Raw genomic sequence first — 26,759 nt, 5'->3', positions numbered from 1 at the left:
CTGCAGAGTTTACACCTCATCCTGTAGCATCTCTGGAGGGGAAATATGAAAACAATAGTAGTTACACACGTGGCATGTGCACTGACTCAGGCTCATGATGGGTTTTGCTACTCAGATTTTCTCACTGTACTGAACGTTTCAAGGTCATGTTTGTTTCTCTCAGTTTATGCAGTTCTCTTAGAGGCATTCTGAAGATGCAATCAAATGGATATATTTTTAAAAGATCTAAAATGATAAACTAAAGCAGAAACACTCAGTCATCTATATATGATACCACCTTCCCAATGTATGGTGGGACCTTTGTTTTATGGAAAAAACAAGCATCAACTTTGTTTTAATTACAATCTTCAAATTATTTTCCAGATGAAATCACTGATATCTGAATGATGCAACAGGCATAACATTGAAGATAAATCACTCTGAGGAGTTGTAAACTCTCTCCAATTTACCAATATCTTAACAAAATAAAACAAAATTAAATCCCAGCCCCCCTGCCGGCTCTCAATAGACCACACTTCAGAGACAACAGGCTGGTACATTATGTTAGAAAGAAACATCTATATGTGTCATTAATTATCCCAGACCTCTCTAAAAATTTATAATGAAATATTTCCTCACACTATTTTCTCCCCCACCATTTCCATAACTAACTTTTTTGTTATATTTTTGTCAAGGAGCATTAATGAACTGTGACTTGAAAAGTGCATTAAAGCACTAACTTAAAGCACTTTAATCAACAAGTGATTACACAAACCAAAGTTGGGAGGGGGGTGGGGGGGAGGGCCTTCTTTGTTTGAAGGCGACTAATAAATGGCTTTTTAAAAATGTCAATACCTGTAAGATACTACGACTTGCAAAAAGAATTGATCCATCTTAGTATTAACTTCTAGGTTTCAGCAACTCATGCATATTTGAAAACAAGGAAGAAGGGGTTTTGCATAGTTGGTATCATATAATATTCTATTGTAACACCGTTCATTTCTCACACAGCTACTCAGCAGCATTGCTGTTAGATAAGCCATTAAAGCTGATCTCAACAAACTGCTTGTGCAGGCACAGTTTTAAGACTTGCTTTGCAGTATAAAAATTCATGCACAACAATTTCAACTCAATCATTTTACATGTACTTAAATTATTTGGGCAAATAGTCAAAGATTGGAGAAAGGGAAGTTCAAGAAGACACTCTAAACACAACCTGAAATGGCTGGCTCTCATCCAAGGGCTAAGCCAACACCGCAGTATGCCTTTGAGGAAAATCCTATACCTTATGCTAAAGAGAAAAGAAACTGAGGAACATCATTCTAATTAAAAGGAAAAAAAAATCTACTTCAGGTTAAGGAAGTTCTTACTAGAACTCATTCATGTCAAACTTTTCAAATGATAGATTCTTCTTCCATGCATAAAAAGGGGGAAGGAAAAAAATCAAAAGGAAAAGGGCAGCTAGAGTGTGACAACTATCAGAAGGGTCAACTGTTGTAGCTAAAAAAAAATAAAAATAAAAATAAAAATCTATTTATGAAATAAGTCCGTTCGTGGACTTTTACAGCTTTGTAAAAGTAATGCAAGGTTGTGAGCCACTGTAAGCAATGCTAGGAAACTCAAGTCACAAGCAGGCAATTTCACTGCTATTAAAATAGGTAACATTCTAAGAAAATTATATTTAAATGCATTTCCTTGAATAGTCTTGGAAGCAAAATAAAAAAGGCACAGAAAAGGCAACTTTTTTAAATACATTTTTTTTTTAATTCTCTGTAAGTTGTTTGTGCACTGAACCAACCACATATTTATGTTACCTATGCAAGGCTGTCATTTATAAGTACCATAAAAGAGTTCAGGTGTCTTGCCAGTCACCTTCCACACCACTCAAACTGATGGTCAGATCTGAACAGTGTTTTCTAAAATCCTTATTTTTTGTCCATTGTTCTGATAATGACTTAACAACTTGTCTGTAGTAACAGACAAGATACAAAGGACAATTTAGGTAAACCATAAGTTTTATTAGCTGTTTAAAAATTAGAAAAAAAAATTCTAATGATGTAAGTGACATAACTAAGTCTGAAATCAAGTTACTTCAAAACATTCGTCACTACAGCCTGAATTACTAACAGTTCCCATCTAAAACTTTAAAGAACAAAAACACACATAAGTTAAACAAGTTTACATGGAGTCATTTCAATATCAGTGTTAAATAATTTAAAAGTAACAGTGCCAGGGAAATGCTTCATCAAGCAAAACCCATGCAATATTGTATTAACCAAGTAAAATCAAACTTGGAAGACGAAATCATCATTAGAGAGGCTTGTGCTGCACTTTGGATTATGACCACAATCAAATTTATTACTTGAAGTTTAGCGTAATCTGCTTTTGCTTAAAGTTTACTTGTCATTTAGATTAGTCACTCCTGACAATACAGGACTCATCTACGTATGAAGCCCTATGTACAAAGGTAAAGGGCAGTCTAGAAATCAAAGTCCCATTTCTCTGACACCTTTTATAAGGACATGATTCCACACCCTCCGCTCCCACCATAAATAAATTAAAAAACAAACAAAACAAACAAACAAACCACATCACTAGACAATCATACCAATATAGTTGGGGGGCGGGGGGTTAGTTTCATACAGAATAAAGATCCACAACTTAATGTATTTATAATCAAGTGGTAAAGCTATGCTGCTACCAAAATGCTGTATTTTGCCAACAGAAAACACAATGGGGTTCTCTCTCTGCACATGCACCTTCCCAGCATATCAGAACACCTAGGATAAGAAGGGTTTTTACATTACTACTGCATAAATATTTTGAACTTAAACACAGCAGAATTACAAACACATCTACTCTTAACACTTTCTGAACAGCTGCTTTAGAACCACCTCTACCCCTTCCCATTTCAAAAATCTCAATATGCTTTTACAAAGATAGGCCAACATTTCTCTCTCTTACAGATGAGAAGTAATCTGAATTTGACTGGCATTATGCAGAAGATCATATTACCTACATTTTTCAAAAATGCCTAAAGGAGCTTGATTTTTAAGAAGTATTTAGTCACTTGTGAAAATTTTACAATATTCCAAAATTGCTCCTTCCAGACTAAGGAGTATACAAATGTAACAGGATGGATGAAAGACTACTAGTTTTTGTGTTCTAAGGACAAAACCACTCATAACAATCATTTTATTTTCTGCACAAGAGAGAGAAGGAAGGGCCATTTTCAAACACTTCTTACAGGCCAGTTGTTTCCTCTTCAGGCACAAACTAGATACTGCAAAGATTACAAAAGAATTGTAGCTCAGCTAATTTAAATTAAACAAAGACAGATTCTTCTAAACACTCTAAAAGCTACAATGCTTACTCAGATTGCCCCAAAACAGTATCTCATGAGGGTACAGGGCCAGCTTGTATGTTCAAATGACTCCAGTTATAGAACACCATTTGTAAGACATCCTCAAAAAGAAAGACACCACAGCTTTTCTAAATGCTGGCAGATTCTACTTTTTGGGGGCATGTGCAAAGGAAATCAAATAGGGTGCCCATAAACATGGGGACACTGCTCTGACATGTTTTTGTTGTAGCACGTTGGAGCAGACTCAATTAATTGAGTCTGCTGGAGCATGCTAATTATCACACTCCAGCAGGCCCCATGTCTCATGTATTCAATACCCCCACACTTCAAAATGGCAGCAGCATGCTTTAACTAAAGTTGTCCAATGAGCTTTAGTTAAAGCACTCCCATGGCCATTTTGACATACAGGATACTGAATACACAAGATGTGGCAAACACTTCAATGGCCCCAAGAGCTGCTCTAATTAAAGCGTGTTGCCCCCACCCCCTCCCTCCCCCCAGCACACGTAAGGATGCTCATAATGACTTGGAGCTCACTCACTTGACATTTACCTCCACTGCAGTGTGGCATCCTTTCTTTCTTTGGCAAAGCAATACTGACAAGATAATCAACAAAAAGTTAAAGCTCCATAGACAGAGGCATGCTTATTGCTTCAGATCAGGGGCAGCTACCACCTATTGAGGTGGAGTCCCTCCTCTTACCCTGGGTACACATACTAGAATCTGGGAGGGACTGACCCTTTCTTCCTTTCTCATCCATGACAAATCAGTACAGAGAGGGGGAGGGAGCTCTCTCCTAGTAACATTTAAATCTGTTACAAGGAAATACAAGACTTAAGACAGTTGCAGCCCCTCCACTGAGTGAAAGAACTGATAAGAAGTAGGCAAGGAGGTGACAGCAAGGTGAGAGAAGGAACCCAGCTGATGAAAGGCCGCACTGACGGTACAGCCTATAGCTCAGGCTACATAACTAAAAGCATGAAATGTTCAAGTAAGCTTTTTTCTGCTATACAATGTACAGAGGGACCCTGACATACAGAATGCCAAACAACAAAAAAACAACTGTTCATGTGCTAAGGGCTTCTAAAACACTAGTGGCTTAATGGAACAGGAAAAGGAAGATGAGCCTGAAATGGCTGAGAGGGACTATCTATTATAGATGGTTGGGGGCTGGATAAAGGAAGAGAGAGAGCTCTTCTTACACGCTTAAAATTGGTGTAGACATCGCATAATAAAACTGTCAAAATTTTGGCGCACAGACTGTGTCTGTGATCTCTCACCAACATTAGTAATCACATACTCCAAAAAAATTCATTGCATGACCATAATCCCTATTTCACTCTGACAATGTTCCAGATGGGGAGCAGCACTTAGAAATCGTATACTGTCCTATACTTTCACCTACGCAGAGCATCTTAACTGCAAGCCCACATCAGAACTACAAGCAGCTAGGTGCCTAACTTACTCCTGCAAAACTCTATGCTAAAGAAGAGAGCAGGAAATCCACTAACTTTTGTTAACAAAAAAATAAAGCCAACAAAAAGTTCTCATGCCCTGCCACAGAGTTGAGTTCAACAAAACTTTTAACTATTTATTTACTGTTTTTCCTGAATTTGAGTGCATATCCAGAAACCCTTAACTGTGTTCCCCATCACTCCCAGAACAGGCTATAGCTAAAGGAAATTTTCCACAAGTATTCCAGCCATATCCTTTGTTACGTGTTGTATCAAAGAATGAAGGGATTTCTCCAGTACAACTCAAAAGAACTGCAATTTTGATCTGACTTAATCTGAGAGGGCTATGGCTGTGAAAGGGGCGGGGAGGGGGGCGGGGGGAAATAACCCCTATTACATACAAGCAAATGAAAAATGCCTGCATATCTCAAGAGATGCCGCAGACTTCACTGCAGCATGGCATTCCATACATTATGTCAGTAAAGCAGCAAACAACAGCATGCCATCTGGACCCTCAGCAGTTAGGTGGGAGATGAGTACGGCCTATGGATTTACTGATGTATAAGTGAAGGGGCCATGTTGGTCGACATGTATATAGCTAAGAGCAAAAGGTCTGTGCGACTTGTCACACTGTTTGGTACAGTTCAAAGGTGAAATTGGCAAGGCATGTGCACATCTGGACATGCCAGAGCATCACTCAAAGGTACAGATCAAGTTGAGCAGACACATACTTAATATTATAGTTTTTCCTGGTTTTCAAGAGTTTCAGTTGTGTTGACCCTAGCACTCTGGAAGAGCCAAAGATACTGCCAAGCAACCTTCATTTTTCTTTTTTTTTTTGTTGCCTACACAGAAAGACCAATTCCGACACACACAGCCTTTCATTTGATTAATCAAGAACTTCAATTTAACAGTTACACCCCTCAAACTAAATATTTCCAGATTACATAAAATGTGGTGCTACTCATCAACTATCATTCTTTACTTACTGGTAGAGGCCCAGAAGCAAGCACTATATGGCAATGCTGTAGGCAACTGGTGAGTTTTTTTAGTCCCCCCATTTTTTCTTTAGCACTAGACACATTTTACAAGTGTCCTAGTGTAATTTTTACAAGCATACTAGTCCATTTGTTAATTACCCAGTAACATTCTAATGATGCCTGGTCTGGTCTTCACCATACAGACAGTTCTGAGTTTTCCTTTCAAGTAAGGATCCTTTTAGCCCCACAACTAACAAAATACACAAGCCTTTGAAATAGCCAGTCTCTGCATTCCAACTTGCATTGTAAAAGAAGCCGTTTTGGGTGCTGGGACAGCTTTAGAATGTGGTCCAGTATGCTTTGTAAAAAAAAGGCAAAGAGTTCTTCTAACACTTTGAAGTTTGTTGCTTGCTGACCTATCAGTCTCTTCGGCCTGCCCTGGCTAAGGGAAGCCAACAAATGTTAAAAGCTAGTGCTCCAGATTCCACCAGCAAATTTGGCAAATACATTGTAATCCTTTGTAGTACATCAATAATTTTACCTCATTCCCTTACAATGGTAAAGGAAAGTGTTCTTTTGGCCTTTAAGTCCTAGATAATAGTGAATGATCCAGCAAAGGCTTTTCAATATACTTTTAACTAGAACAATTTCAAGATGAGCCACCAACATAACATAGTGTTTAAAAAGACTTGTACTAAAGACCGCTAGCAGAACCAAATTTTAAAAAGCAAATAAGCATGTGACAACCATAATGTCACCACCTTTTTTCCACCATAATGCACTCACTACCCAATAAGATTTGCCATCTCTTCCTACAGTCATTACCAGATAAGATTTGCAAAATCCTCCTACCTATCATTCCAGGGTAAATCTTTGAAGAGATCAATCCCTCAACTTCATCTACAATGCAAAAACAACCCCCCAGAACCACACACAAAAAAGGCAGAAAATGGTCCTGAAGAACAAAGCAGTATTTTATAATCCAAAATTTTTTAAAGTAGAGCAGTAAGTGAATTTCTTGAGAAGCTTTTCCTTTTGAAAGGGAAAAAAAGCACACTTTCAGAAGGGTTGTTTAAAACTTAAAAAAAAAAAAAAAAAAGAATGGGACATAAGCATCTGACACTGTCATGCTTACGCAATTTTTCTTTAGAAAACTGTGGTTGAGAAGTTACATGGAATGAGTATTAACATATCTGCTAGGCAATAAATTGTCACAGACATATTCTACTTCTAAAGTTTATTCAAGATTGTTGTTTATCATGTATCCTTCATAAACAAAAGCTTTCTAACTCATGCTAGTAGTTGCCAGATCTGGCTATAAAGGACACTGGTTTTAAATGTTAGTATACTCCACCAAAAAAGAAAGCAACTAAATACACTCTAACTGGGCAGGATACAAGATATATTTGGCCGTGTTCCAGAGAAGCTCATGGTAGAGAAACAGATGCAATTTAAATGAAATCTATGTTTTTAAGCTGACAAACAAAAAGTGACCAGCCTGAACTGCAATTTCCTTGAACAGGTTAATATCTAACTCAGAAGCCAGTCAATCACTATGTTTAATTTCTAGCTGAAGCAATCTTTTCCTAAAGAGAGACTTCAACACTTTAGCACCATGATATTGCACCTACTGCAAGAAACAAAAACGAGAAGAAACGGACAAATCGGAAGAGGGTTTCAGAAGCATATGAGACACCCATTCAAACAAACATAGGCTTTCTGTCAAAAGCGAGCATTTCCTGGTATCGAACAGCTGGGCCAGCAGCAGCGCCAACCAGTCACCTGCGCTGCCACCGAATCCTTTGCAAACGAGATCTCCTGTAGATCCTTCCTCCGACCTGCTCTTGGCCTGGGTCGATCTGGATTACCTCGGGGAGAAATGCACTGCCCAATCTACAGGATCTCCCAAGCTTACCTGAGAAAGGCCTGAAGCCAACATTTGTGGCAGCTCAACCTGGTCTTCAAAGCGTGAAGAAATAGTTGGGTGCAAAACAGGGAACCTGCTGCTGCAGCCGAGGCCTACAGCTCGTGCACAGGGGGAAGAGGGCGCCCAGGGCCCGCCCCGCGCTGCGGCTCCCTCAGCCCCCCGGGACCCCTGCGCCAAGGGCCTGGAGCCGCGCTCCGCAGCCCCGGCGGGCTCCACCGTCATCCAGCTGCCCCGAGCTGGCAGGGAAGCAGCCGTCGGGGGACGGCACCGGGCGGCCTCGGGGCCCGGCGGCGGGGAGCTCCGTGTCCCCGGGGAGGAGGCGGCGGCCGCCGCGGAGCCGACCCCCCGCACTCACCGCCTTTATCCTTGCCGTACATGTGTCCGGCCACCTGGTGCGCCAGCGGCACGCAGCCGTTCAACCCCCGGCGCCAGCCCCCGGCCGCGGCCGCCTCGGGCTCGGCCTCGGGCTCGGCGCCGTCGCCCCCCGCGGGGGGAGGCCGCGCCCGGCGCGGGGGCTCGGTGGCCATTTCCCTCAGCGCCTGCCCGCCGCCCCGCGCTGGGGGGCGACACCCCGCGACGCCATCGCGGCCCCGCTCCGGGAGCGACTGGCGGCGAGCGCAGGCTGCAGCACCGCGATACTTCCCCGCCCCTCCCGGCTCCTCCCCCCGCGCCTCGGCGGCGGGCCAGGCCCCGGCCACTCCCTGCTGCGTGGGGTCGGCCGCCGCTCTCGCTGGCCGGGTTGCTGTCATGGCTGAGGAGCGGCTGCCGGGTCCGCCGCGCGGCTGAGACGCGCGCGAAGCACAGCCGAGCAGAGGCCGGCGAAGACGGGAGCAGGTGCCCCAGAGCAGGGCAGGGAACCGAGAGACAGGCGGGATGCGCCCCCGGGGGCGCTAGGATTGATGCAGATGCTGAGGGGCGGGTAACACAACGCGTCTATTTTCCTCCGCTTAAAAACGAGCTACAAGCGTTGCTGACACGGGCTGTGTTGTTCAGTGCAAGACTGAAGCCAGGTTACGGACTGGAATGAGTTCCCGGGAGCAAGCAGGCGCGGGGCTCGCTGACCAGGAGCAGCGTGCTAGCAGGGCAGCGCAAAGCCTCCGAGCTTCGCTGGCGGAGCGTCAGGAGCGCTAAACAGGAGAGGGGTGTCAAACCTGGGATGAAGAGTCTAGGAGGGGGCAGGTAGATGATAAGGAGCCATGAAAGCAAGCGGTTCCCTCAGCACTGCCTGACTAGACATGCTGCTGCCAGACAGTTGGTTTTAAGCTTTGGGTGGAGCAGGACTGAAAGTGAGGTGTGACACACCCCGGATAGGATCCTGTACGAGAAGTCAGGAAGGGATAGGATCAGTTATGTAACAAGCTGATTCACAAGCTGAATACTGAGGAAGGGAAAGAGTTTTTAGGCTGAAAACCGACCCGAGCTACACACTGGCTACAGATACCGTTAGACTGGAAATTAGAAGGGACAAGCCAACTATCAGAGGCACAATGTTTTGGAACAGGCTTCCATGCGAAGTGGGGGCCGGGAACAGAAATCTCTTTAAAATGGGACTGGATATGTTCATGGAAGGGTCAGGGAGTTTGGCTTAACTGGCAGTGATACAGAGTCATGCGTTTGCAGTCCCTAGATTGTGGTATAAAGGGAGCTCTGTAGTGTGGTAGACATCTAGTAATCCTGTGTTTCAAGGCTTTTTTGTTGTTTGCTAGACGGGGTTGGGAAAGAATTTTTTTCCCCTATGAATGGTAGTGGCTTCTGCCTTCCTTTGAGGCATTAGGGCATTGGTCACAGGTCTGGCCAGAGTGTTTTAACTGGAGTGAGTTGATGCTGCTGCCAGTACGTACAAAAATCCAGAGATTAGAGCATCTTGCTCTTCCACTCAGGGTCACACCAATCATCAAATCTGGGTCCAAGAAGGAATTTTTTTTCTTAGGTCAGATTGGTATGGACTATGGAGTTGTTTGGCTTCCTTGGCAGCATGGAACTTTTCCTAGTTCTGTGCATATATTACCCAACTACTTCTCTGTCACTGCAGAGGCAGGACCTTGGCAATGCCCTAATTTCTGTTGATTTTACCTATGGGTATCCTGGGTGTTTCAGATATTATTCTATGCAGTTGTGTGTGAGGGTTTAAAGTGCTGATTTTAGAAATGTCTGCAGTTAGCACAACAGACAACACTTGATGGTATAGGAGGCTCCTTGTTCCTAATTCCTTTCCTAACACATGTAGGTTATGCATATTGGCTGGCGTGAACAAACTACCAAGAACTACCAACATATGAACAGAGTTACCTTGGAGAGACAAATGAGGATGAGTGACCGAACACTAACTGTAATAGCTGCTATACAGAAGGCAGAACATGTGAACATATTATAACAAGTCTGAAATGAAGAAGTGAAGTCACTGTAGCTGCCCATTGCAGAAGGAGATAAACTCTTGATGTTTTAGGCAGAGAAGCAAATAATGCATGCACATGTATGGTTTGTTTTTCTGTTCTTACCCAAGGACCCTAAAACAATACTGTTTGGTTAACTAATAAAAGCTATCTTGTTTTGAAAAAGCTGTTCTGTGTTGCCTGCAAAACATCCGCTAGTTTACAAACTCCAAAGTCTCATAAGAATTCCGATTCTTTTGGACTTGGTGAAAAACGTGAAAAACAGCCATACTGAAGCAAACTTGCTCTTAGAGCTCCTGCCTCTTGCATTGCAATATTAAATTAAAATAAGAGGCCTAGGGCATTAAATGGGTGTGCTCACAGAGAATCTGCATATAGGTTAGAGCAAGGGTGTCAAACATACGACCTATGGGCCAGATCCGACCCCCAGAGCTATGAGCAGGTTACTGAAAGTTGGGGGCACGGCCTTCCACAGAATTGAGAGCCACTACCCCACTATATATGGCTGTCAGTGAAACAGGGTGAGTAAGGGCTGTGCTGACAGCCCCACTTCCCCTGCATCCAGTTTACCTGCTGCTGCTGCTAAGCTCCCACTGCCGCCCCCACTCCACTACTGCTTCCCACACAACCCTGCTACAGCCACCTCTAGACTGGCTACCATTGTCGCAGCTGGCCTTGTATCTGGGTCCATGAAGGCAGTTTTCCTTAAGTCCTCCCAGGGATAACTATTCTTCTGGCATGGTTCAGCACCCGCTGAGGTGTTGGGACTTACAACTGATTTCATGGAAATGGGAGGCTCCTCCTGAGCTTACTCCTGTGGCCATATGGCTGAGGGCAGGCAAAACTCGGGGGCATCCAAACCCCAGGCTTGGGCCTGCATGTAGGATGTCTGCCAAAAGATGGAAATGTCTGAAGCCCCTGGTGGGGATGGAGGATGTTTGCCAGTTGTAGGGGCACTTACAGTTCTAGACTGACTCATGGATTTGGACTTGATTTGGCTCATTCGGCTTGGAATATGAAAAATGTCTTTAAAAAAAAAAAAAGCTGGCCCCACAGATCTGGCCTGGGGCAAGTTTGACACCCTTGCTTCTTAGCAGGTTCAACTGATTTAACTTAGCAAATTTAACTGACAGCATGAAACTGACAGAATGCATCATGGATTACAGGTTTTATTGTGCTATTTCTGTGTTAATTGTGTTCATGTTGTCACGCACAGAAAATAAAGGACTAAGTGCCAGGGTGCTAGAGCTGGCTACATACAGGAGGAGACAAGGTGGGCCTTCAGCATCAACAGATTTGAATGACTAGCTTGACATATCAACAAAGGTAAGATAGCCAATACCCAGGAGGTGCCCAAAGTAGATAAAGATGGTGGTGGACCAGCCTGTCACCTGCTGGGCAGAAGACTCTGGGGACTGAGAGAATGGAGGAGCTCTGGGGAAATGGAAAGGAAACAGCTGAATGTTTTTGGAGGTGCTCAGACCTATGCGGGCTCGGCTGGGGTGGAAGAACCGCTTAATCCTATTGGAAGGGACAGAGAACCTCTGGCTGAATAGCCTTTGCCCCAGTACATGCCTTTACTGAAGAAACTGTCAGTTTCTGCTGTGCTGCTTGGGACTGGGGACTGCGCTGGGTCTCCCCAACAGTAGGTATTTTCAGGAGCAGAATTGGATGCTAGGTTCTTGAGACAGGGCCACAGAGAACCAAGAAGGGTAATGGACCAAAAGGTCATTGGATCCTTGGAGAAAGAAGGACCCTGGCCTCTTCCCTCCGCTCTGCTTCCTCCCTCCATTTCTAGAGGCCTATTCCTTTTTATCAGAAACATTTGTAGGCAGAATTTGTCTAACCATCACCCTATCACTCCTGCCATTGTTTTTACATCAGTCTGATGCATGCTGACAAATCAATTTCAGTATTTAGCATCTAATTAGGACCTAATTTGATTGCGAGGTAAAAACTTTACTGGGTAAATCCCTGCAAAACTTTAAAATAAACTTTTACATTTGGAAATAGCATTTGTTCCATTAACAAAATCCCAAGAAAGTCTTCCTGACTTCATCATCAGTAGGGACCTAGTTAAATTGCAGTTTTGCAGTTTTTGCGGAAACTATGAAACATGGCAATCTCTGCAATCCCTGTGATAAATAGCATTGGTCACAAATTCCCAGGAAATCAACCAAAACAAAAATCCCAACTTAATAAAAATAAAATGCTGGCTCCCTACTGAGAACTAGCAGTCCTCACTGCTGCTGCAGCCTAGCCTCAGCAGCAAGAGGCAAGGCTGCACTAAGGGCAGCCAGCAATCAAGATGGCGGCCACCACCTCATTTCCCCCCCCCTTTCCCCATCCCCGTCCCCCACCAATCAGTGCTAAAGGGCTGTGAAATAACCACAAAATCAGGTATTTGGGCCCTGACTAAGCAGCAAAAATTGTTTTCTCTTGCTGTGAGTTCAGAAGGTTCCTACTTACACTACCATATCACCCCATGTCTTGCTTCATTATTTGCTTAGTTCCAACAATAACAGTACAAAATCTATTCCAATTCCTTTTATGTATGCCCTTCTTGCCACTTTACTCTCTTCCTGAGATTTGCCTGTTTTAGGTTCTAATCTTGCAAATATGCCTAATCAGTGGGGCTGTTTGCACTAGTAAATGTTAAGCACATGCATATGCTTTTACAGGACCAGGGACTTCAAAAGCAAGAAATTCCTGGAGATTTAGCCCTTCTTTTAGAGGCTCATAAAGTTGTTTAAGCATCTGAGTTGGTTCTAAGAAGATGCACCTTTGATGCTTTGTCATCAAAATTAGTAGACTGCTAGCACCTGCATGTGAGTGAATACACAGAAAAGCCTTGTACCTTACTAGATTTGCTAGGGTAAATAATCAGCTTCTGTTGTGTCGTAATTAACGCATTTCATTATCTGAGTTCTCACATTTTTTCTGTTTGTTCCCTTTTATAATTAGAGCTGTATTTTTGTCACAGCACACCCCACCTTATTGTGATTAGATAATCAAGTGAACTGTATTATGGCTCACAAAAACCTTCAGGAAAATGACCATGCCTTCTGACCTGGGTCTGGGACATTGATTCAGTGTGGGGTTAATAAGAAAGCAGGGAAGTCAGAAAACCTATGAAAGTGAAGCCGTGGAAAAGACAAGGAGTCACTGAAGGGGTATAAGGTTGCCAGCATTCACTGGTGTCATATTTCAGTGAGGAACTAGTTTAGACTTTTTTTCCAGGCTGAGAATGCCAAACAATTTCCAGGTGAGGAACTACATTTTATTAATTGGAATAGCACAAATGATTCAAGTCTTTCATAAAGGAACTATTAACAATTGAACACCATTTTCTGTGGTAGTTCAAAAACAAAGCAGAATCAGTACATTTCTACCACACAGCATGAAATGGTGAGTTCCAGGTAATGCAGAGCATAGCTCTGTGGGAATTCCTTCTATATAATTGTATAGGAGGTTAAAATACATGAGAATGGAAGTTGTAGTGTTGCCCTGTAGGGTCAGGCCAACTCTCAGGATCTCAATATTAAGGTGTTAGACAGGAGGGTGTGACACAGTTGCACATTTACAAACACACAAATCAATTGGGTGCATACACACACACATCCAAACCAGCCTAGGCACATATATACCTATCACCAATTCAAGCACATACACACACCAAAAATTAGACAAGAATCAGTTGTCAGTACCTACACACTCTATACACATACATGGATCACTAATTCGTATATTACGCACACAATTACATATATGTATATTCACCAAATCACACACATACATACAGGTAAGTTCCTAACTTGGATGGTACAGTATGTATGTGCATGCTTGGGGTACCTGGGATGCTTGGGGGAAGGTTAAGGTGAGAGAGAGAGAGAGTTAAACTGTAGGGAGTGAAAGTTGCGAGAACCAGGATTAGAACCAGTAGAATAGAAAGAAGCTGGCTGAGGAACTGAGGCTTCGGTTTACCTAAGATCAAGTGGCCCCTGGGTAATTCGAGGTCACTGGTGCAAGGGAAAAAGCCTGGTGGCAAGGAGGAGACAGCCAGGAAAGAGAGAGAGGCAGAAACCTAGGAGCTTGGGGCTGGAAACTGAAGCTGACAGCTGAGAGATTGGGGAGCAGATAAGTGGTGGCAAGGAGGAAACAGTCAGGAAACAGACAAAAACCCAACTCAGTTTCAAAATAACAGGTTTATTAAACAGACAACACACTACACAGCCCCATGAAATTATTGGTTCACACACACACACACATACACACACGCACACAAGAACTCACAATGGCAGCAGGAGAAAGACTCAGTGGAAGGGCTGGAGTCCAGGTAGGGAAGAGAAGCAGAGTCCAAGTCCTTGGTTGAAGAGGGGGTGGGGATGATAGCTATCTATCCAGGCTGGAAAGGGGTCTTTGTCCAGCAGGTGTTGTCCAGATGGGGGTCGCTGGCAGGGCCTCTGGGTGGATAGGTGGTGTGGCATGGTGCTGGTCCAGATGGAGAGGGTGTCCCAAGGAGTCAGTCTTCACTACCCCTTTTTATGGGGCAGACTACCTCTGATCTCCTATGGGGAGGGCCTGTCCAGGCAAGGTCAGTCCTGTTCCAGAGGGCTCCAGATGTTCTTACTAAGCATGTGCAGCCTTGGCACAATGGTGGGTTGCCTCATCTTTTGTTTCTTTGAATGCTGAGGGTGGTTCCAATGGCTGGGTCATTGCTCCAGGTATTGGTGTTGATGGTTCGGTCATTCAGAGGGGGCTATTTTTAGACCTACTACCATTGTCTCTCAAGCACCCACATTCATCCCCATTCATTCAAGAACCAAGTTACATAGGAGGGGTAGGTATGTCATAGGTTACACAGCGGGGCATGGGGAACAAGATGAAGACTTGACAAACAAAATGGAAACTTGACATGACTTATGCTAACTTACATATGTAGGCCTAAATCATATAGTACCAGTAAAACAGCAATATAGAACAGTAAAAATTAATATAAACATAATAATTATACAATAAAAAGGAGAAAAAACAAAACAAATACAACTTGCTACCAAAATAAAATGCTGAAGTTTATCCTATTCTTAGCTCACTTATACTTATCTATAGGGAATAGAGAGGGAGAGAAAAAGTCAGAAATGGCTGGGGAAGGGGAAGGAATGCATTTTAAAATAAAAAAAAGAAAAACTGGGGGTTTTGCTACAGTGGATCCACCATTGTTAGGGCCATGCGTCCAAGTTTATAGAGGACAGCCCAGTTTTCTGCTACTCTGTCCTATTAATCTGAAATTGGATGCCTTTATGTCCTCTATTTTCCTCCGTTGACTTTCACCAGTCTGACATAAAGGCGTCTGGTTTTGCATCAATAAGACAGAGGACAGTAGCAGAAAATGGGCTGTCCTCTATAAAACTGGACAATTGACCACCTAACCACTGTGTATCCTGTTGCAACATGCATTCCTCAGTGGAACAAGTGCATAAGAGCTACTAAAGACTCCAGGCTTTAGCAACAGTTACTGAGAGGCTTGAATGCTGATTTGTGGCCTTTGGAAGGATATATGCCTACAGAGAATCCCAGACATTTAGGCTAGATACAGGATTTGAACCAAGCACAGACACAATACAGAAAAAATGTAAAAAATGCAAGCCATTTCAACCTTCCATGAATACAGATAAAACATTAACATTTTCAGTCTATTCTGGTTCTAAACTTCAGTAGAAAGAACAAAAGAATAAAAGGACTACTAACAGATGACTAAAGGTTAGTGTCTAGAATTTTAGAGCTACACCTTAAAAAGATTAAGGTAAATGTGTACACAAGAGAAACGCCAGAAACCCAATTTAAATATATATATATTTACTTATTACAGTTGATAAAAAAATAATGTAACTGGAAACATTAAAAAAAATGGAAAACATACGCATGAATAACTAATATTATAATTAGAGATATCCATAAATCATGGAGAAATTTCCTTCTGCAGCAGCTACTTTTCTTTTTTTTTCATTTTGCCACTGCCTCCCCCTGATTAATGGAGGGGCTCCACTGGCTGTGCTGTTTGCCACTGATTGCTGGGAAAGCGAAAACTTCAGTTTTAAATATGGCATGTTTTCTGCCTCCCCACAGATCAGCAGCAAGCATTGGGGCCATCAGGGGCCATCCGTCAATCAGCAGCAGGGAGGCAAAAAACGTGGCATATTTAAAACCACAGCTTTTGCTTTCCTGGTGATCATCAGCAAACAGCCCAGCCAGCACAGCCCCTTCACCAGTCAGGGGTGGGGAGGGGGGCAAGTGGCAAAATTAAAAAAAATGAAAGGAGCTGCCTTAAGGAGTACTTCCTCCGTGATTTACAGAGATCGCTAGTTATAATTCATGCCACATTTGAGCCTGGTGATGTCCCAGTTGAGAATCACTGCTCTGGAAAGTTACTGTTGCTCCAAGGATACATAAAGGTTTTGGGGTGTTCAGATCAGCATGAGAGCAGTAGTACAAGGCATAGAAACTAAGGGTCACATTCCACCTTACTCTGAAATTGGCTAATAACACAGGGTTTAATCTAGGTAGAAATAAATGTTTTATTAAACCAACTAAATAGTAGCTAAAAAATTATTTCTTTGCAGCCTTTTTGATACTATTTAGTTGTTCTAATAAAAGATATTACCTCAACCCCAAGAGTTTTGTCTGTCTATGCTTTTAGACCAACATGGCTAAAACCAATATAGCTGGAGTTAGAATGTTTTTTTAATGCAAAATGTGATTCTTCCTAGGAGTGAGAACTTTGTACAAAACCTTATAGACTGTAAGATTCACAATGAAACTACAAGCTTCCATAGCTTGTTTGAAACTACTTATTTTCAGCATATTGCCTAAACAGGAAGAGTGGGAAGGAAAAAGTGAAGGGGAAGCCCTGTAAAACAGAGAGGGGAGGCACCCAGATTAAGAATCATTCCTTTTTCCACAGTACTGCACTTCAGTCAACTTCAAATATATATAAAACAAGTGACTTTGTGGGAATACCTCATCTGTTCATATATGATGAACTTTCCCCCAAACAAAATGGTTTCAGTGATAAATACTGAACTAACCAATTACCTATAATCCTGTTAGGACTTCCATCAAAAGCAGAATCTGAAAGAATGATTTCAAAGTAAATGTCTCATCTGAGCACTGTGAAATTGCATTGAAATAGAAGCAGAAAGAGGACATTAGCATAGAGTGACTAGGAAGTTTTAGTGAAGAAAAATGAACTGATACTAAAACTTACTTTGGGATTTTTATGGCACTGGGTTACCATGTTACCCTTTATTGAAAGAAAATCCTGTCTTACACAAAGTCAGACCAAAAATTGACTACCTATAAATACTGTGTGTCTTTACACAGCACAGACTGCTTTGCAGTTGTATAGAACATTTTTTTTCCAGGAATCTTTCACCACTTTTTTAATAAAAGTTTTAAGATAGACTTCAAAACACTTCACTAAAATGAGTAAAGAAGATAGAAGAATCACACACCACTGAAATGCACCCATTTTTGGAACTAAGCTACTAGTTAACCACAGCAAGAGTACACGTTGATTAAATATAGGAAGCAACAAGGCACATGTTTCAATAGAAAAATGGGAATTTTAAGCAAGAATATTACCTTCATTTGATGTTCACCAAGTGTTGCAGATTTACTCTTCTGAAAAATGTCATAGGATCTTGAAAGGCCAAAAGTGGTTAAGAAAGAGAAGTTTTTACCAGCACCCGGGTAAAAACCTACCATCTGGGTCCCTACTGTCAGGCAGTAGTGGCCTTAAGGTTGCTGGGGTCCTGGGCAAGCGAGCCATTTGGGGCCCCTAAAAGGCTTCATTTAGATGACCTATAAGAAAGTCAGACATTTTCAATTTCCATTTCACTTTGCCCTATCCATGAAACTGCAATGAAAGTATCTTAATACAATATTGATAATACAGAGTTTTTTTAAAATTGAGCTATATTCTAGGTTCATTCTAGGTTCAAAATTTTGGGGCCCCCTAAAGCGTGGGGCCCCGGGCAGTCACCCAGTGTGCCCTCCCCTAAGGCTGCTACTGCTGTCAGGGAACAAAACAGAAAAAGAGTGTGACAAGGGATCATCTAGTGCCACATAGTGACGATCCACAAGGGACATGGTCAAACTGAGGAAGATTGAGGACAACCAAAGAAGTGAAAATGTCAAGTGGTACACATAAAGATAAGTAAGAGAGCATATTCATCAGATGAAATTTGGGATGAGGGGGAAGTTAAGGGAAAAGGCTTTGTAAGGCTATAAATCAAATATGGTCTGAGCAGAAAGTACACATTTACTTGTATGCCATTGCTGTGGGGTGCAAGGAAAAGCAATGCACGTGCATGATATGGATACTGCGAAGGCAAAAAAGCTTTCAAACTCATATGCTTCAGGGGCATCTGCACTCACATTTAGAATGTATGCGTATATATACAGGCCAGAATTCAAAGGAAAATGATTATTTAACATCTCATCAGAAATAGAGCAGCTCTATGAGTGTGTGGTCCTTAGCACCATGCCAATAAATTGGTTCAGCATTGGGTCACAAAGAAATAATGCATCATTTTGATTACAATGACAAGTCTTGTAGCATGTAAGTGTTTCTGTAAGGTATACTACAGAAGTCATAATTTAGTCCAAACCAGCTTAAATTTGTTTCCTCTTGAGTGGATCACAGAAGAGAATGCAAACAGAGTGTTATTGATTGCTAACTATATACCTGTTGTGGCAACTGACACAAATCACTGAAGTCAGCAGTATTCTGCATAGACACGAGGGACCACACTGGTGCATCTGTTAGCAGAAGAAAGGCTTAATGCTATCATAATGAACGATATGCATAAAGTACATAGGTATGAACACTAGGTGTGTTGTAATTGTGTCAATTCCTTTTTATTATGTATCTATCCATCTCATGCTTAAAGGATGGTTGCATGGTACCTTCTCTAGAGAAAATTATTTAAAATAAATCTTTGTTAATCCCATATAAATCTTGTGCTTTCTTTTTTTCAGGGAATGAGAATATAAAGAGGGGACTTTTTTGAGACTAGAAATAAACGTTGATCTTATCCCAGGACAAATTGTGCCTGTGTTTGTCCCAGAACAGGAATGTCCCAAGATTGTACAAACACTGACCTTCCAATCAGGGGTTTAGAGAGCAGCTGAATGTACTGCCACTTTTCTGCCACTGATTCAATGGTATAGTCCTGGAACAACCTTTCAGATGCACTTCACAATGTCCTGGAACAAATTGTTAGCACTTCTTATCCCATAAATCGTTTTAGGGTTTGTCCTGGGACAGTAAACATGAATGTCTGAATCATTGCAATTTGTCCCAGGATAAAGTGGTTTGCCCTGGGGAAAACGTGACATTTATTGTTGCTTCTGTTGGAAAGTGTTAGACTATTTGCAGTGAATCCATAGGAACTTTCTTTTGCATGTTTTGCCCAGTGGACAGTGTGTTTTAGTAATTTTTGTCCATATTTGCCAGCTGCATAAAACTGCTTGAGAAAAGTGATGTAATCAGAAACCTTATTATTCATATTGAGCTTCTTTTGCCAACTTAAGTAAACTGCACAAACATTCCAGCTACTGAACAGATTTTTGCAAAATACTGAATCTGTAAAACCTTCACACATTTAAGCTATTACTTATGTAGCTTTCATGCAACTTCTGTTTTTCTTTTGTTCATTGCAATCAGAAACCTGCAGTTTGCATGATTAAAAAAAATACCATGTTACAATGATATAAATGTAGACTGCCTTCACCAGTTTCAATGAGCATACCAGATATTTACCATTGTGTCTGTCAAAGGGCCAGAGGCTTAATGCAGATAAACATGCCACCCATGGGTTTTTTTGTACAAATGATGCTACCTACTTTGGAGACAGTGAAATGCAATCTGTATAACACAGAAGTATTTCACTGGGCTTTAACTTGTCTCCTCCTTCCTCTTTGTAAAATTACTGTGCAAAATCTCTTTGTATCTTTTTCTCTCTTCCCACCTATCAGTTTCCTTTGTTATTTTTTGTGTTCCTTAGTTTTCATCTTCCAATTCAATGCTTTGTCTAGGTTCCTGCCTGTAATAGGCAGCCTTCCCGGTCCTCACCCCCTGGCCACAACACCTGTCCCTTCTGTCAGAGGACAGAGACCCTGGCGCTTGCCTACCTAGAGTATGCCAGGGTACAGAGCTTCCACCATCTCAGGAATCTCCCCCTAAGGTTCTGGCTGTACTTTTCCCTGCAGCTTTTATACTACATACTCCCCATCCAGAACCCTCAAGTCCTGAGACTTCCCAGTTCACCTCCTCGCTTTGGCCAAACTCACCATCTACCAGACCAGGAAGAATAACCTGGTTGAGACAAACACAGGTGACTGTGGAGCCATTCTCCTGTCACTCATCCACTCAGTTTCACTGGGCAGTATCCACTGGCTAGTTGGATATGTTTGAGGAGCAGTGGGCACTAGCTAGCGTGCTCTGCTCAGTATAGATTTCTAGGGTCAGAAGGGACCTATTAGATTGAGTCCGACCCCGGCTCTTGGCAGGGGAGAGGACTCGATGATCTAATAGGTCCCTTCCGACTCCCTATAACTCTAGTATGCCCCCCTGTAACTCTTATTATTAACCCATGGCCTTCACTCCCATCCCTTTTCTGTTGTCCACAGTAATCAATTATGTATCTGGTGGTCTCCCTAATTGAAGGAGGCGTATAATTCTTTTTGTGGGCCTAGACAGCACAAGCTTCCTACCTTTGCAGAAGCCAAGAAATCACGTGTGGGTCCAGAAATAGCACCTTGAGCACAACCCTTATGACAGACATGACCCTAGAAAAGTGGTATTTCTGGTGATGAGGCACAGAGTATTCTGAATGAAGCAATGTTTAAAACAGAGCATTATTTTCAGTCTAACACTGTTTACCATTCACAGCTGTTAAGCCAACAAGAAGAAACCATGTTGAGGCAGCTGTTCTTTTGCCTTACGATACATATCAATAAGCATCCAAAACAGTACTGGTGAGACTTAGCGGATTTAGTTTGTTGATGGCCATATTGTAACATGCTTTTGCATTGTGTATGTATGCAAGAATGGATTACAATATCCCACATAGACTTGTTATTGCAATGGTATACAGGTTTCCCTCTCTTTATGCGGGTTCTGTATGTGTGAATTTGCCCTTATACGAGGACCCTTTTTATACCAAAAATTCATTATATGCAAGATAAACTTACTCTTATGTAATTGGTGTGGTGGAAGTCTGCAGTCAGCTGCTTTGTGCAGTGCATTGTGGGAGTGATACACACCAAAATATAGTCTCCTGTATGGATCTGTGCTCCTTACTCGTTGTCTGTGACACGTGTTTCTGTAGTTGCCATCCCTATTATGGTAACATTCACTACCACCCTGTGCTTGTGTGGACTGTCTGCAGTTGGTGAGTACCAAAATTGTCTTGTAAAAGTGGTAGAAACGGGTCTGGGGGTCAGTACAGGCAAGGTCTTGGAACGTATCCCTATTTGTTACGTTGTAAACTGGGTTCCCTTTATGTGAATTTGAGTTATGCGCCATTTTCCAGGAACGCATGTACAGCATAAAACAAGAGAAACGGGTAGTAGTTTTACTGAATTCTGAAGCCAGCAGAAATTGGAACTGCATAGCAAAGATTAAATTTAAAGGATTCCTGCTTTCAGAATAGGCAAGGGAAACAGTTCTTGTAAGAACATTTTTGTGCAACACAGATTCAGGCATATTTTCTCATCCTTTCCTATTAGTTCAAAATATTGTTCTGTTCCTATAGTTGAAAAGTGTGATATACTAGAATAATAATATTTTTTTTAAATTACACAGGCCTTGTTTCAGGCATTTCTCCATCTGTATCATGCTAAATTCCAGTCCATCTGCTCTGCAATGATGCAGACACTATTTCATTTCTGGATTCTATGTACCAAAAATGTATACTCTAAGTTTCATAGTTGTTTGGGCCTGGAAGGGACCTTACATTGGGATCCAGCCCCTCTGCACTTAGGCAGGAAAGACCACTAGGGTCAGATAACCCCAGCAAGATGGACATCAAGATGCTTTTTGAAGATTGCCAGGGTGGGTGACTGTACCACCTCTGGGGGGAGCCTGTTCCAGACCCTCAGTACTCTACTTGTAAAGAAGTTTTTCCTTATGTCTAGTGTGAAGCAATCTTCAATCAGCTTGTGCCCATTATTTCTAGTCCTCCTTTGGGGGGCCTTAGTGAATAGTTACTACCCCAGGCCATAATTTGCTGGGTTCCAAGCATATTTCTACAGAAAGGGTCCAGATAAAGAGACCAACACTTATTTTTGAACAAGTTATGGTTTGGTTTTTTTGCTTTCAAAGAGTGTAAAGGTGATGTACTTTCTGTAGGACGGTCATGAATTTTAGCTGACTAGAGCCTGTTTCATCCTAGTGGAGGAGTCGTAATAGCAGGAATATCTGTCCTGTACTTAAAAACAAAAATACTCCTTTCATTTTCAGTTACACTTGAATATTTTATGTAATTGTCAGTTATCTTGTATTTTATAGCCTCTCTTTAGCGTTTAGCTGGGAATAGGATTCTTCAGCTCTAAAGCCCTCGCTTTAGAATTGTTTAAATTTACTTGCACTTAAAACTGTTTCACCCTCCATTCACACAGTAGAAGTAGCTATTTTTAGGAATAGTTCTGAGTGTGCATACAGTTAGGTTAGTTATTTCTTAAATCATTATGCTTGTTCATTTTAAAATATTTAATAAATTATAATTAGCCTCAGCATTACAAATCACTGTGGTTTCCTCAACTACGCAAGTTACATTCTTCTTGTGAATACAGTCTGTACCATTTCACAGATTGGTAAACTCATTTTAATTTATCTGGGTCAGTCTTGAAGTCCTAGAACTTTAGCAGTTGCCTAATATAGAAAGTGGTTCACTATCCTCTGCCTTGTATACAATTTTTAGAAGAATCGAGCACTTTTCCTTTTACTGCAAAGCTAAGGTTCAAAGAAAAAGAAGTCTAGAAAGGTTAAAACATTACATTATTTCCTAATATATTTACTAACTTTGATTATCTGTTTCATCACCTAACCACATTTTGTGTAACTATCTTTTTTCAGACACATGAGGTTTCAATTCTCTAATACTTACCTAAAATTAATTTAGAATCAAATCCTTATTCAGTCCTGATAATATTCCTTTGAAATTTTCTTGAGTATAGATCTCAGATATTGTTACCACTTTCATAGTTTATGTATTTGTGAACTGTTCCTTTAGCCAATTACCTTTTAATTAATTCCTCAATTAGAGTTCTCTTTCATTTCAGGTTTACAATTATAGCAACTCACTTCCTCATGTAACAGTAATGCTCATTTATAGAACCTTTTACACAGTCCATATGCTTGTTCTAAATTTTAATCACAGACACCAATTCAAAATATGCAGTTAAAATGCATATTCACGCCCCCATCTCATCTACTCAAAGACAATCTGCCTATGCAGGCTTTATATCACAGTAACCATTAAAAAGATATATTAATATATCCAGGATTTCATTCAAAATTTTGTGTCTGCAATGGACCTTAGTTTTGATAACTATAGGAAATGTAGTCGGACTAAGCTACATAACTGTTCCTATAGTAGATAAGTATTATGCATTAAAATAATAATGTTTTTTAAAGTGTACACGGGCCCTTTTTCCGGCTTTTCTCCACCTGCATCATGCTTCAAAAAAAATTCCAGTCCATATGCTCTGCAATGATACAGGCACCATTTTATTCCTGGATTCCAAGCACCATAAGTGCAGACCTTAAGTTGCTCGGTTCCAAGCAATATTTCTATAGGAAGGGCCCAGAGAGGCCAACACACATTTTTGAACAATCCATGTTATTTTTTTTTGTTTTCAAAGAGTGTAAAGGTGATGCTCTGTAAGGTGCTCAGGAATTTTAGCCGACTCAAGCCTATTTTGTCCTAGTGGAGGAGTCTATACACTTCAAAACGTTACGTATAAACCCCCCTGAAACACATGAAGGGATTGCCCTGTTTCATCAAGAGTACATTCAGACCTTTTAAACTGTAGTTTTCACTAGTGTAATGTTTGCATAGTGACTTGTTTTCCAAAATAAATTCGCTATTTTCTATTCAATTGATAACCAAATACTAGGACATATCTGTTATCAAGAGAACTATAGTAAAATCACAGTTTTAAGATTTTGATCCTGGCAAGCTTTAGTATACAATGAGACCTATTTTGATGACTAGATACTCATGCAAGATTAGCTTTTTTATTTGTAAGGCTTGGTGTTAAAAAAAGTAAGGGTGGGTACAATATCCAAATGGTGGAAGCAAAATCCAATTTTCTCAAAGGAAAGGGAGTCCCCTTGCTACAAAATTCTGAGATATGCATGACTACTTGAATAGGACTCAAATTTGCATGAAAGCTGCACAGGAATTTGTCTATAATCAGAACTCCATGAAAGTCTTGTTTACCTTCTTTACAGCAAATATTACAGTTTTGAGATTCTGACAATTTACTTCTCAAATCCATAAATTACAGTAACAAAAAATATTAGTGAAAATTCAAGAGAAAACCATCACAAAGGAAAGCAGCATTCAGGCCTTGAGAGAATAAATAAGTTATCTTAAAAATTATGCTCTGTGATGCCTTTGCCAAGCTTACTGATAAATAAGTACATTCATGTGGGAATACAAGCTTTTCTTTTGACTACTGAATTCAAAATACAAATAAGCACTCTCCACACACATCAGAAAATTATTTTCATCCAAATACAAAGAAGTAAAAATGTAACTAGTTTATGCTGAACTTTATAAACATTCTTTCTTTAAATCTCATGGTACAGGATACAAATCAGCATAGACTCCAGCTCTGAATCTTTTCTTCCCAAGAGAAGCCTTTTATTTAACCTACACCCAAATGGCAGGAACTACTTTACTGATAACACCAAGAAGTAACTTTATGACTTGGATTCATTTAAAAACCTTCTGTTCAACTTTAATTATTGGAACTTGATGTAAAATTTCTAACAACATTTTATTAATTTAGCAGCAATGAGATGCAGGAAACAGAAAAGGAAATATTACAAGTAAAACCTGACCCAAGCATACCATTTTTAATTATAGACTACAGTCTTGTAAGTGAAAGATGGCTAGCTTTCCTTTGGAAGAAAGGGTCTACCTTATTAGAAAATCTAGGCATCCTAGAATGAAAAGCAGTATCAGCCTAATTATGTATTTGTTAAAATATAGTCTTCTGTATTGTAACAGATTGAATTTGTTTAGGATGAAATCAAAGCATCCCATACAAAGTTTTCCCATCAGTGATCTTGATAGGTGACTAGATTTGTCTATTTGGTATTTTTACTTGGTGAAGACAGGAAGAGAAGAGAGAAGTTAACTATAACATTCTGAGACAACTAGTTGTAACCGATATAGAGCAGCAGTGACAGAAATCAGATGCTTTTCTTTGCATCCAACTGAAATCCTCTCTCTTATGCCCAGTTTAATGAAATTAGGCAGCATGCAAGAAAGGGCAGATTTGGCCCATAAAATCATAATGACCCTTCCTATGAGACCCTACTCTTGGCATTCCAGGTGCAAGTTATGGAAGGGACTTCAGGACATCAGCAATATCAGGGGTGGGCAAAACGCAGCCCAGGGGCCAGATGTGGCCCACCCAGCCATTCTATCCAGCTGGCAGGGCCCCTAAAAAATTTAGAAAAATTAATATTCATCTGCCCTGGGCTGCCTGTCATGTGGCCCTCTATGGCTTGCCAAAACTCAGTAAGCGGCCCTCTGCCCAAAATAACTGCCCACCCCTAAGCTATATAGTCAAATATAAATCAGTCAAATAAGCAGACTGCTTACCCCCATTCACCCAGGCTCAAGGCTCTACTGTTGAAGGCACTTGGTAGGACCAGATGAAAAATTGCATTATATTAAAGGATAAAGTTAGACGTTTTCCTTAGCTAGCAAAACATCCCTTTTTGGGTACTGGGGTCTTAGACTTGTGCAAGGTGTAAGCGTTACTGGTTATAAAAAGCCCACAACGAATCATGATGTGGGTTCCTCAAACAGTGGCCTCCTTCCTCTCTACACAGATTTTTGCTCTTCCACAGGAAAACACCTAATCATCGACACAAGTGAAGACTGATATGCAAGACAGCACTTTTAGGGTAAATCTCCATGTACTTTTAATAGAAAGCAAAACTTCCAGGGGCAAGTAGTAGTCTGCCAAACTTCCACTAACAGCTCTCTCTCTCAGAATTTGATGGGGAAGAAGTTTCAAGATCATCTTCTGGCCTACAAAGACACGTTACTTTAAAACTTAAGGCTTCTCTTGTCTTCCTTTCCCAATCCCACCTCAAGACAGTTCTGCAACTAAGTTGTACATCTGACAGACACAAGTCTAAAATCAAGACTGCTGTGAATAACTCCATTAACTAGATTGTAGACATAAATTTATTGGAGTGGTAAGCTAGATACTTGATTCTCTGGCACAATCTGTCTGCAAGTCTTTTATGTTTGTTCAAAATGCAGCATTTATATAGCAGCAGTCTTTAGTTGCAGTCCATATTCTTTATCATTACCTGCCTGATATCTTGTCCGTCAGTGGTTAGTTGCA

General features: G+C 41.2%; 1 protein-coding gene and 1 long non-coding RNA gene across 2 annotated transcripts in view; one reads left to right on the top strand and one right to left on the bottom strand.

Annotated features, from left to right (window-relative positions):
- Positions 1-8,310, bottom strand: part of IPMK (inositol polyphosphate multikinase) — a 67,152-nt gene extending 58,842 nt beyond the window's left edge. Inside the window, exon 1 of the mRNA XM_059729929.1 lies at positions 8,060-8,310. Coding sequence (XP_059585912.1) covers positions 8,060-8,231 — 172 coding nt within the window. The 5' untranslated portion in view covers positions 8,232-8,310. The remainder of the gene's footprint in view (positions 1-8,059) is intronic.
- Positions 8,311-8,400: 90 nt separating this feature from the next.
- LOC132251179 (uncharacterized) lies at positions 8,401-10,262 on the top strand. Its single transcript, XR_009463056.1, has 2 exons — positions 8,401-8,623; positions 9,932-10,262. It is a non-coding gene; the product is annotated as an uncharacterized LOC132251179 (long non-coding RNA).
- Positions 10,263-26,759: the final 16,497 nt, after the last annotated feature.

This window comes from Alligator mississippiensis, chromosome 6 (genome assembly GCF_030867095.1).
Source record: "Alligator mississippiensis isolate rAllMis1 chromosome 6, rAllMis1, whole genome shotgun sequence".
In the NCBI taxonomy this organism is placed as follows: Eukaryota; Metazoa; Chordata; order Crocodylia; family Alligatoridae; genus Alligator; species Alligator mississippiensis.
This window is presented reverse-complemented; position numbering and strand designations above follow the sequence as displayed.